We start from the raw sequence: 12,676 nt of genomic DNA on the forward strand, positions 1-12,676 counted from the left end.
TATTATAATTGTGTCGTGCACTTTTTCAAAATATTTGCACATGCAAAGAGAATTTACTCACCTTCTCGTCTTTGGATGTTAGCAGCATGTCCAGCCATACATATAAAATACCGTAATCGGATAGAAACGGTGCATAGAATATGTGACCGCAACAAATCAGAGCGGATAGTGCCTGTTTTAAAAATAGAAAAGGAATTAATTGTGAAGCAAAATTCAAATTGTGTGCTGGAATTTAAAATATATTACGCTCATAAGACTTAAGGGGATATACTAGTGTAGAGGCAGAGTCTGATAATTTTTTTTATTATTACAAGAATACAGAAAAAAAAAAACAAAAAATAAATACAAAAGTTGAAATTCTCAAAAAATCGCTGATAAAGTGTGGGATCGAAATACCTACATATATTTTCGAAAATATTTTGAATTTTAAAAAATCTTCTTGTAAACATATTCCTGTTTAGTTAAACTTTGAAAATGTTAAAAAATAATATTTCTAGACACAGGAGATAAATAAAAAGAAAATAAAAATAAAAATAAAAAGTTTAATATTCAAAACTCCAACGAAACTCACCTGAAGAGCACTAAACTGCAACTTCTCCTCCTCGGGCGTTTGTCCAATTTGCGAGGTGACACCCAGCGGCTTGGCAAATGAACCGCACCAAATGGCAAACAGATTGAAAAGACTGCGTTTTAAGCCAGTGGTCAGCAGTGTGCCGCATGAATCCACTGTAACGGTAAATTAATACATAAAATAAACAAAGTATTAGCATGAATTGTAGCAAGGAAAGCTTACGTGAGAAATTCTTAATCATTTTCCGTATGAAATTGCAAAAGTGCGCTTTCACTTCGCGAATGCTCGTGTTGTCCTTATCCGTTTCGGCTAGAAGATATTGAATAGCGCCCTCAATATACTCGACGAAGGTTGGGTGTAGAGACATTGTATCGCGTTCCAGTACACATGGACTGCAAAAAGGTAGAAAGCAATAAAATTATAATATACATAAAAAAAATAACATAAAAATATATTTTTTTTTATAAAAAATTGTATTATATGTACATATATATATAAAAATAATAATAAAAATATATATATATTTGTTTAATTAAATCCACAGAATATAGTTTATACAGAAAATTTACATGAAGCAATTTTTCACAATAAAAAGATTTTAATGAAAAAATATTAATTGTAAAATTTTAAATAGAATAATTGTGAAAAATCATGCAAATGAGTACACATCAAAAATTATCTAATGTTTAAGTGTTTTCGAATACAATCTCGACAAAAAAACAAACTGACAACAACTTTCGAATATGCTAAAAATTCCTTTTATATTTAAAAATATTGAAATAAATGCAAAAATAAGATATATAGATAACTTAAAATGAAGATGTTTCAAAATACATACTCAAAAAAAATTAATTCAAACTTCTAAGTTCGAAAATAGAAAATCTGTGCGGATAAAAGTATAAGTTTAATTTTACTTAAAAATCAAAAAAAAAACAATTCTACTATTGTAGTATATTTGTAAGAATTATTTATATAGAATAAAGTTCGAAACCAAAAAATTCGAAAATTAAAGTCAAAAAAACTTTCGAAAACATTAAGGTAAAAATCAATATTTGAAAAATTTTAAATAAAAGTTTCAAAATTCAGAATTCGAAGTTATACATGCTTAAAAAAAGGTAACGAAAAATCCGAAAACAAACTTTTAAAATTTTCAAAACAAAATTAAAGTCAAAAAAACTTTCGGAAAAAATATGGAAAAAAATAAATTTTTGAAAAATATTAAATAAAAGTTTCAAAATTCAGAAATCAAAGTTATATTAAAAAAAAAAGCTAAAAAAAACAAACTTTTAAAATTTTCAAAAAAACTTTCAAAACAATTTGGGTAAAAAACAAATATTTGAAAAATATTAAATAAAAGTTTAAAAATTCAGAAATCGAAGGTATATACATACATACATACATTTGAAGTTACATATTCATATACTCAAAATTAAAAAAGGTAAAAAAGTAAACGTTTTGTGTACAAAAATTCGAAAACAAGTTTTTAAATTTTTCGAATATATAAAATGGTTAAGTTTAAGTTAAAACTTCAGTTTTTTAATAAAAAAGTAAAAATTTAAGTAAAAATCATTTGGATGTCTACATACAAACATATTTAATAAAATTATTAAATTGGTATATTGGTTTTCGAAAACGCATTTTAAAATTTATTTCGGAATTTATTTTAAATAAAAACGACTCAACTTTGAGCATCAAAAAAGCGTTCATTGAAATTGAAGATAATTTTATCGAGAAATATACTGTTTTGGCCTAAGACATCAAAGAAATTGGAGATAAAGTGAAACTAAAACGAAAATGATTTCTCAGAATAAAAACTATTACATTTCGAAAGTCGAGAAGAAATTTAGCATAAATTGCAGAGAGTCAAAAAATATAAGGTTTTGAATATGGGTATCAAAAAACTTGAAAATAAAATCAAATTCGAAAATTTAAATAATATCAACATGCACAGTTTTTACAATATCAAAATTTTTAAGCAAAACTAAATACCATACAACTCTTCAATAGGTACATATACATATGTACATGTATATCAAAAATATCAAATTGGTATTTTTGTAGAAAAAAAAATTTAAAATTAAAATAATAAAATATATATGTATGTATGTAAATAAATACATTAAATTTCTTGTGATTTTTTTTTTTAGAACCAACAAGCAGTGCTCTGACCGAAATAGTGAGTTAAATATAATATTATTTACATATATAGTATACTTAGGAGAATAAAATAAAAAAATTAATTTAAAAAAAAATATTTTAAAAAAATTAAAAAAAATTTATTTTCAAAAATGATGAATTTTCAATTTTTGAACGTACGAATTTCAAACTATAATTTATCACTAAAGCAATTTCTCAAGTTTTTCAAGCGTCACATCTGCGTGGCAATTTATTATACTTTTCCCGCCCATTACACACACACCCACTTACCTAACACCAAATGTGCCGTTTTCCGCAATTTTCTCCAAAACACGTACAAGCTGTAATCGTAAAGCATCGCGGCGACGCCGACGGCGCATGTTCTCCTGCTTCCTATCGACAGCTTCGCGTATATACACAACCAGCTCTTCCATCAAATCTCTGCGAAAATTAAAAAATAAATGTTAAGCCTGCTCACAGACATGGAAGTGCACACAAATACAGTTATATGTTATTGTTATAAGTATAGAGAGGCATTGTAAAGTGGGCGAGCAATTGGCACGTAGTGTACTTTATGCGCGCCAACACGGATATACAAACACTTGAGTGCCATTTGAGTGAAAAAAATGCGATTTCGTGGGATATTGCGCGACGGCGTGTCTTTGACGTTAGAAGTCGAAATAGTTTTAATATGGAAACATAACAGAAAAGCAGCCGTGGGAGAAAGGTATGAGTACGTGTGAACTTGTAATGTTCATTTCTAATATTTATTAAGTCGAGTTGTGGCGTTTTTGCGATAAAGTGCTCGTATATGGATAAATAGATGTAGATATGTACATATATGAACTTTGTGTATAAATTAGAGCGGGTCGATTTTAGAGGAAGCTAAACAGAAGAATCGCGTATGCGGGAAATGTTCTAAGGATTAAAGTTTTCAAAATTTAAGAAAAAAAATTTAAAAAAATAATCAAAAAAAATTAAAAAGGAAAGTTAAAAAAAAATAAAAAGAAAAGTTAAAAAAATATAAAAAAAAAAATAAAAATTTAAAAAAATTAAAAAAAAAAAAAAAAAAAAAAAAATTAAAAAAAAAAAAAAAATTAAAAAAAATAAAAAAAATTAAAAAAAAAAAAAAAACTAGAAAGAAATTTAAGTACTTGTTCAAGAGTTAACAAATAGTTGTTCGGTTACGAGTCAGCGATTTTTATATTTTTGATATTCTATTGATCATTTGTCGGAATCGGTCAATTCGGACAACTATATCACATAACTCTCATACAACCGATTATACAGATTTTTTTTTAAACTTGGTTTTCAAAATCTCTGGCACGTAACCGGTTTTAGACCCACAGTCTCTTAGGCAAAGTTGTGCAGAATTATCCGTATAAACTCCTAGCATACGCGATTTTATAAAAAAAAAAAATCGACCCACTCTAATGTATGTATATACATATTTATATGTATATTATGTGTGGTTTTAGTTAGCTACATACATCTGCCACTATTTACCTCCCTCATTACACTTGTCTACACAACTTATTAAATTTCCATTTGAATTTCACTTACTTCAGCGCCTCGTGATTAATCATGCCAAGCGCATTTACGGCCGCATCACGCACTTCCACCACCTCACAGCGTAGCAGCGGCACCACCAGCTTATAAAGTGCTTGCGGCGATGCCGAGCCCATAACGGATTTATCACTGCGATCAGCATTCAAGGAGTCGGGCGATGAGCTGAAAGCGCGCGTACATAAGAAAAACAAAGAAAGATTATTAAAAAATACTCATAAATCGATATATGCTTGAGTAAGAATATTAAATGTGTATAAGTATGTGTTAAACAATTTTAATATTTTTTTTAGTCTTGAAATTTTTTCAATTTTTCTATTTTAGAAATTTAGTAGTAAATGAATTAACTTCCATTTATTTCTATTATTTTTTGTTTTTAAAAAACTTTCTTAGCTAATCGCTTAATCCTTTAACTCAAAACTTCATACTAATTTGCGCAAACGGGGAGAAAACCACTAACCAAACTCAAACTCAACTAGAAGGCAGCGAGCGAATTCAGTGAAACTCAAGGCAAACACAAAAAACTGAAACACGGAGTTAGCGATTCGAGCATTTTTTTCAAGTTTTTATTTTTATTTTTCAATCTTTTTCTTGCAACTACTCAATGCACTGAACATTTTTAGCTGTTGTTGTAAGAAAAAAAGCTTTTAACGGAACAAAAATCATTACCCAAAAGCTAAAGTATTTGGAGAGAAAAAACTAAAAATATTGGAAATAAGTGCAAATAGCAGAAATTAATTAGAAGCTGTGATTGTGTAAGCAATGTATAAATTTTTGCTACTGGCAATACTACGGGACTACAGCTAAGAAAAGAAAAATAGGTTCTACATTACGTAATTGCTGCATGCAAATATCAAGCGTATTATTACACTAGAGTACCGAATAAATATTAAAAGCACTACTATATTATACTATACTACATACTAGTACTTTATTTCTTTATATTTATGCATATATTATATAGAATATAGTCGGGGTTGCAAATAATGCATCAAAAAATAATTAAAATAACATTTAAATAAATTTTTTGGTAATCCTAAAAATCTTAAATAAAAATAATTCTCTTCAAAACTAATTCAAAATTCAGAATTGAAAAATTAAATTAAATTAAAAAAATGTGTAATTCAAAATACCGAATTGAAAATTTAAGCAAAATATTTACCCCCAAATATCAGTTTAACCCCAAAATTATAATTTTATTAGAAAAAATTGTTTTTCTTAAAATATGAATTAAATATTAACAATTATTAAAAAAAAAAAACAAAAAACATTTTAAAAAATTCGAAGTTCTAGATTTTTTTGAATTTAGAGCACAAACATCAATATTTTCAGAAGTACAAAAATAAAAAATTTTAGAAGTTCTAAACTTTCTTCAAATCTCAATTTCGATAATCAACTTTTTTAAATTTATTACATATTTTTTTTGAAGTTCTTAACTTTCTTCGAATTTTAATTTTAGTAATTGTTTTCTTTTTTTTTACATTATTACAAATTTTTTCGAAGTTTTTAACTTTTTCGAATTTTAATTTCGTTTTAAAAGGTTATTAAATTACATGAAAAAGTTCTAATTTATTTTATTTTAAATATATGTATGGTTCGGCAAAAACTGATTTTTCAGAAATAATTAAAAAAAAACGAAGTTATTGATTTTTTTCGAAAGTGAATTACAACTTTTTTTAATTTAGTATGAATTTTTTCAAGAAAAGAGTTTAATTTCAATGAAATTAATTAATAAGTTTAATCAAATTAAATTCCGAAATTCCCAATTTTTCGAAAAAAAGTTAACATTTCATTTACCACAACTAATTAAACTAATATGGAACTTTCTTCGAATTTTAATTTCAATATTCAAGATATTTTATCTATTACACATTTTTTCAAAGTTCAATTTCCTTAAAATAAATAAAATAAATGACGAAGTTCCGAAGTTTTGAATTTTGGGTTCGACAATTGATATTTCAGAATTAATTAAAAAAAATCGTAGGTTTTGACTTTTTTCGAACTCGAATTTCATTAATAAACTTTTTTAAATTTATTATAATTATTTTCAAAGTTTTTCACTTTCTTCGAACTTTAATTTCGATGATCGACATTTTGATATTTATTAAATTGTATTTCGAAATTCTCATTTTTTCGAGTATTGAGTTCAACATTTTATTTCCCACAACTTATTAAACAAATTTGGAAGTTCTTGACTTTCATTGAATTTTAATTTCAATAATTACATTTTTTTTAAGTTTTTAAGTTTCTTCGAACTTTTGTCTTTTTTATGTACATGCAAGTATATTAAAGTAAATAAAAATTAAATGGCGAAGTCTTGATTTTTTTTATTTTGGGGACGGCAATTGATTTTTCAGAAGTTATTAAAAAAAACAGAGGTCTTGACTTTTTTCGAATTCGAATTTCTATAAAAAACTTTTTTAAATTTATAAAATTAAATTCCAAAATTCTCAATTTTCTGCGAGTATTGAGTTCAACGTTTTATTTTTCACAACTATTTGTTCAATTTCGAAATTCTTGGCTTTCCTCGAATTTTTATTTCAATAATAAACTTTTTTTAAATTTATTAAACATTTTTTTAGGTAAACAACTTTTTGGATTTTTAATTGCGGTAATTGACTTTTTAATTTATTAAATTTGACTTTTTCGAGTTATAGATTCGATATTTGATTTTCTTCGAATTCAACTCGATTATTGATTTTTTAAAGTTTGAGAAACATTTTTTTCGTGGTTCTAGACGTTTTTCTAATATTTTGACTATTTTGTACTTTGTTTAGTTTCGACATTTTTTATTTCGTGCCAAATAAAAAATGCAGATCTTCGAAATCAAGCAAACATTTTGAAAAGTTCAAAAAAATTAACGAAACTAGGTAGTTTTAATAATTATTACTATTATTAAATAATTATTATTATTCACATAATCATTAAAATTACTGTTTTTGAAAAATATTTTTAATTATACATATGTATGTATGTACATATGTATGTAACTCCTAACGATTCATTTTGGATATCAAAGCTGCTTTTTTATATAGAGGTTTAAAAACGCGATTTTTATATTTCAAATATGTTCTCCGATGTCGATACTTATAACACTATGAAAATTATATTTTCGAAAAAATTTTATGTTCGAAAAAATTGTGTTCGAAAAATTTTAATGTTCGAAAAATTTATATTTTCAATAAAAAAGAGATTTTCCAAAATTTTTGATGAAATTACGATGAATGCACAAATTTCATGCTTCACCCGTTATTAAACAAGGGTCCAAAAGCGAAACGGCGAAAGCTAAGGAATTGATTATTTTACGAGCTATCTTTAGATCATAAAAAACTGGACACACTAGCAATAAGCGCATTCGCCATTACAAAAAGCTGCATTCAATTACACACACATACACACACAAATATATGTATATTAAGCCAAATATAATTCATAGGGATTATATTACATATATAGTATATTCTTCACTACTGCTAAGGGACGCTGTCATATACTATAAAAATAATGATAATTTTTAAAATTCAATACGATTATACGTACATATACATACATATGTAGATAGCTACTGCTTACAAAACTAAGCCTAAAATAACAATTACAAGGGAGTTTGTAACAGCAAAGACGTCAAAAGCATGAACTAAGCCAACTAATTTGAAATACACACACATCCAAGTCAACTAAAGTCACACCAAAAGTTCTAAAATATAGTTTATTTCTTTTTTGTATGTATGTATGTGCACATAGTTTACCCAAGTCGTTTCTGTCGTGCCTCCTTACGGCCATAGGATAGCGGCAGCGTAAAGCGTGTCACAATGCCCTCGGGTCCAAACACGTTCGATGGTATATTATCCAAAGAATCGGATAGTGACCGTGAGTCCGATTGATCTTGTAGACTAAAATTATTAATGAATTGTATTTGTAGTGTGGCAACGCCTTCAAACGTACGTATGTATGTATATACATTCAGTGGCATGAGAGAAATTTTAAATGCCGCAAAACGGTCGTGTTCGTTACAAACAAAAAGAAAAAGTGGTGAAATGCCGAAGTATTTCGTCAAAAGGATAGGGATTCACTGATTGTATGACAGATGTGTTGATGTTGTGTAAAATGCTGGCATCACATTGTTCTTGGAGGATGTAGCTTACACTCTCTTATTTTTACTTTTTTCATTAATTTTTTTTTCTAATTTTCTCGGTGAAAATGCGACGATGGCGATTTATGCTATGTGTCTACTATTACATACATACATATACTACAATATTTGTATATATACACATACATATATAATATATGGGCGAGTGAGTGAGAAAAGCAAACTTAAGAGTAATATTAGTAGTTACTTTTACCTTACACTACATAATACCAACACAGAGTGAGAGTGTATGAGTGAGTGCAAGTAGTAGAGCGTAGTTGCGTGCAATAAATATGTAAAATATGTATATAAATTCAGCTAATTATTATTACAACAAAGAGGAGGCAAAATAAAGTTTCGAAACATGCTTTGTGGGAACTCCAGCAAATAAAGATTTTTGTTAGAGACAATAATCGAATGAATCTGGCGGGTGAGAAATGAGTATTACTCCCTTAACTTGTGCGAAACCAATAAAGAAAATGGTAATTGAGGCTTTGGTATCACAAAAATTTGATTTTCGAAAAATTTTATGTTCGAAAATTCAGATTTTCTATAACTTTTAATGCTCGAACGAAATTTATTCTCAGAAATCTTTAATGTAAGACAAAAATTTTGATCTTCGAAAAATTTTGAATGGTCGAAAAAATGTTTTTAGGCTAAAAAAAATAATTTCGAAAAGTTTTAATTTTCGAAAAAAAATGTATGTACATACATATGTTCAAAATCTCTGATTTTCAATAATTTTTGATGCTTGAAAAAAATGTATTTTCAGTAATTTTTAATGTAAGTAAAAGTTTAATTTTGATACTTAAAAAATTTTAATGTTCGAAAAACTATGATTTTGGAATAAAAATAATTTTCGGTAAAATTTAATTTCGAAAAATTTTGATTTTCAATAAATTGACACACCCTGTATATCTGATAAAAATATCACAAATTGAGCCAAATATTGCGTAATTTGGAGATAATTCGACTTTGTGAATGAGCAGTGCTTTGAATTTATCGACACTTTGCATAAAAATTTTAAAAAATAAAATAAATAACTACAAAACAACTACAAATATACATGCATAGATGAAGTGGTGACAATAGTGTAGCGATTGTACGTATTATTGACAGAAAATATAGTAAAAACACAGATTTCCGTTTGTATGTATATGGAGAAAAAATTATTTACCAAAAATAAATTAAAAATCAAAATAATATAGATAAAAAAAATCAACAAAACGCAAAGGGCGAACGACAAACAGCTGCTTATGTTATGAGTAGTCCGTTAGAATTATGCTAAAAAACGTTAGAGTCACACACACACTGAAACACCCACACACACACAAATGGAACAACAACAATTTACCTCAAACTCAAGTCAGGCGAGGCACAACGCACCGCAACGCTGGGTATTTGTGGCACCAGGCGCATGGCACAAGCCACTTGATTGCGCCACAATTTCAAATAGAGATCTTTTTGACTCTCGGTGGGCATTTTCTTGGTGGGCGCCGAGCTGCGCAGCAAGGAGGCGCGATTATCACTAACCGGTCTGCAAGAAAAATATATAAATTATAAATAAAAAATTATTTCAATTATAAAAATTAAGAGTTCACTGCAGTCACAAACGACTCACGTGGGATCGATGACGCTGTAGAGCGTGGTGACGCGTGAGTAACAAATGGGCCAGGCTTGTGCCACAGCCGATGGACACTGCTGTAGTATGCGATTGCGCTCTAAGAAACCAAACAGCACCATAGACCAGGGATCAAATTGTTGTTGCTGATGTGTTGTGCTACCTTGTGATAAATTCAGCGTCGATGTAGATGACTTTGAGGTGTCTAAGGAGACTAAAATAGGTGTAGGTTAATTTTTAAGTATTTTAAAGAAAATATAGTGGTACATACCATCGGTGAGCCCAGCCATCCATACACCACTGGTGCGTTCGGCAATCCATTGCAAGTCGATGGCATTAGCGTTGAGTATAGCAGTCTTCTCCGAAGGTGGCAAGTGTGGTAGGCATTTCTCTAGTACCTGAAAGTGTTGAATAGGGTTTTCGTTGAAGATAAAATTTTAGGAAAATGTATTAGTAGCATAAATTTTAAATGAAAATGTATGTATATAAGTATGTAACACACTTCTATACGAAAAACAAATTAAAAATTGGTTTAGTTTGTATGACAGCTATATACTATAGTGGTCCGATCTGAGCAATATAAACGGATATTGTAAGGATATCCTAAACAATAATATTTATCAAATTTCGTGCAGATATCTTGTCAAAAAAGGAGTTTTCTATACGGGATCTGATTTGAATCGTTCAGTTTGTATGGCAGTTGTATGCTATAGTGGTCCGATTTGAAAAATAACTGAATGAGATTGTAGCGTTGCCTTGGACTATAATATATGCCAATAAAAAGGTTTTCCATACAAAGAAGGGTATTTGACCATTCAATTTGTATGGCAGCTATATGCTATAGTAATCCAATCTGAACAATTTCTTTGGAGGTTGTAGCGCTGTCTTTGAAAATAATATACGTTAAATTTTCTGAATACATCACGTAAAATAAAAAAGTTTTCCATACTAGGAGGGGTATTTGACCATTAATTTTGTATGGCAGCTATATGCTATAGTAGTCCGATCTGAACGATTTCTTTGGATATTGTAGCGCTGTCTTTAAAAATAATATACGTTAAATTTTCTGAATACATCACGTAAAATAAAAAAGTTGCCCATACATGGACATGATTTTGATCGTTCAATTTGTATGGCAGCTACAAGCTATAATAACCCGATCATAACAATTTCTGCGGAGATTGTAGGGCTTTCTTGGAGTATTATGTATGTCAAATTTTGTGAAGATATCTCGTCAAACAAAAAAGTTTTTCATACAAAGACTTGATTTTCATTGATCTTTTGGTATGGTAGCTATATGCTGTAGTGGGCCGATATCAACGAATTCGACAAATGAACCGTTTCTTGGGTAGAAAAGGGTCTATACAAAATTTCAGATCGATATTTAAAAACAAAACGGTAAAAACATGACTTTTTAGAGGTCTAGACTATCTCTCACCACTTAAGAATGGAAAATGTTCCCTAAGGCACATTTTTACAACACCCTTCACCCACCTGAGCACACGACTTGTCGATCACATCAATAACCGGCGGCTCCGTCTCTGGTATGCCAAGCGCTTTCATGAGATTCTTCACTTCTTTCAGTATCATAGCGGCCAGCTTGCGCAGGAAAGGGCGATAATTGCAGAGCAGCACCAAAGCGAAACCCTCAACGAAATGCAGTGTTGTCACCAACGGTATCTCATTCTTCTTCGCAGCATCACCGATATTGATGACAGTTGTTTGCGTGATGCTCGACATGCCGCTGGATGTAATGCTCGAAGCGCCACTCGAATTCGTATTCACGCTCTTCACATTGCTGGCGCTCGATAGCTGACTAGTGGCGGTATCTTTGCCAGCGGCCACACCCGCTATGCCACCAGCCACCGTTACACCACAACCAACACCACCGGCGCCACCAACCACGCCTGTATTGGCACCGACACCCACACCGGTGCCGGTCATTGAGGTTTTCAACGCATTCGTGTTCGAATTGCCATTGCCATTGACGTTGATGGCACAACGCCAGATGTTGAGAAATACGAAAAGCATGCGCGTGCAATTCTCCAGCAATTGCGGATAAGTGTCGGTGACATCGCGCACCAGAAACTGTGTGTAACCGTGCACGACATCCTGACGCCAATCCGGAAAGTCAATTACCAACGTTTGCAGCGACTGATGTGTCAGTATGCGCAACTCCTCGTCCATGTGCACGGTGAGTCGTGAGAGGAGGTCCACCAACTCTTGTGCCGTCATTGTTTCGGGTATGAGACGCGGCACAGCGGCGACGCAAGTACGAAAGAGATCGATGCGTGGCTTACGTTCGCCCGAAAGCATTTCGTCCGGTTCTTTATTTTGATTTTGTGTATTCGTCATCATTAGCGGGCGACCGTAGTGCACGTCCAGTGCGCGTAGTATGTCGACGAAGACGCGACGCACGTGCGGGAAGTATGTCGACATGCCAATACTGCGTGCGGTGTCGTCTGTCAGCATTTTGTTAATGTAGGTCTTCTTTACACGCAAGGTATTGCCGGATGGCAAGACGGGCACGGTGCGTGGCATCGGTGGTTCGCCGTCTTTTTGCTGCAGCGAATCGGCCACGACAAGGAAGGCGCGCAGGCCAATGCTCATGCGCTCCGGATTCAAAATCAACTGTGAGGATATAAAAAAA

The 12,676-nt window shown here is 30.6% G+C and overlaps 1 protein-coding gene and 2 long non-coding RNA genes across 13 annotated transcripts in view; 2 read left to right on the forward strand and 1 right to left on the reverse strand.

Moving 5' to 3' along the window:
* Nucleotides 1-12,676, reverse strand: part of LOC126761061 (protein furry) — a 143,820-nt gene that overhangs the window by 115,995 nt on the left and 15,149 nt on the right. For 5 of the 9 annotated variants that reach the window (XM_050476977.1, XM_050476979.1, XM_050476976.1 and 2 more), the window contains exons 6-15: nt 11,521-12,657; nt 10,298-10,424; nt 10,027-10,240; nt 9,760-9,942; nt 8,023-8,166; nt 4,271-4,438; nt 2,999-3,148; nt 794-963; nt 572-726; nt 62-172 (exon numbers count right to left, since the gene is read on the reverse strand). In XM_050476977.1, the coding sequence (XP_050332934.1) occupies nt 62-172; nt 572-726; nt 794-963; nt 2,999-3,148; nt 4,271-4,438; nt 8,023-8,166; nt 9,760-9,942; nt 10,027-10,240; nt 10,298-10,424; nt 11,521-12,657 (2,559 nt within the window). The remainder of the gene's footprint in view (nt 1-61; nt 173-571; nt 727-793; nt 964-2,998; nt 3,149-4,270; nt 4,439-8,022; nt 8,167-9,759; nt 9,943-10,026; nt 10,241-10,297; nt 10,425-11,520; nt 12,658-12,676) is intronic. The other 4 variants (XM_050476983.1, XM_050476981.1, XM_050476980.1 and 1 more) reach the window with 1 other exon arrangement.
* On the forward strand, nt 166-4,346 carry LOC126761086 (uncharacterized). Of its 2 annotated transcripts, XR_007667309.1 has the most exons (4): nt 166-286; nt 462-973; nt 2,719-3,434; nt 4,276-4,346. It is a non-coding gene; the product is annotated as an uncharacterized LOC126761086 (long non-coding RNA). The 2 variants fall into 2 exon arrangements; XR_007667308.1 differs by lacking the exon at nt 166-286 and having other exon boundaries at nt 635-734.
* Nucleotides 4,413-4,924, forward strand: LOC126761087 (uncharacterized). 2 transcript variants are annotated; one of them, XR_007667310.1, is made up of 2 exons: nt 4,413-4,510; nt 4,667-4,924. It is a non-coding gene; the product is annotated as an uncharacterized LOC126761087 (long non-coding RNA). The 2 variants fall into 2 exon arrangements; XR_007667311.1 differs by having other exon boundaries at nt 4,428-4,533.

Source organism: Bactrocera neohumeralis, chromosome 6 (genome assembly GCF_024586455.1).
Source record: "Bactrocera neohumeralis isolate Rockhampton chromosome 6, APGP_CSIRO_Bneo_wtdbg2-racon-allhic-juicebox.fasta_v2, whole genome shotgun sequence".
Lineage (NCBI taxonomy): Eukaryota > Metazoa > Arthropoda > Insecta > Diptera > Tephritidae > Bactrocera > Bactrocera neohumeralis.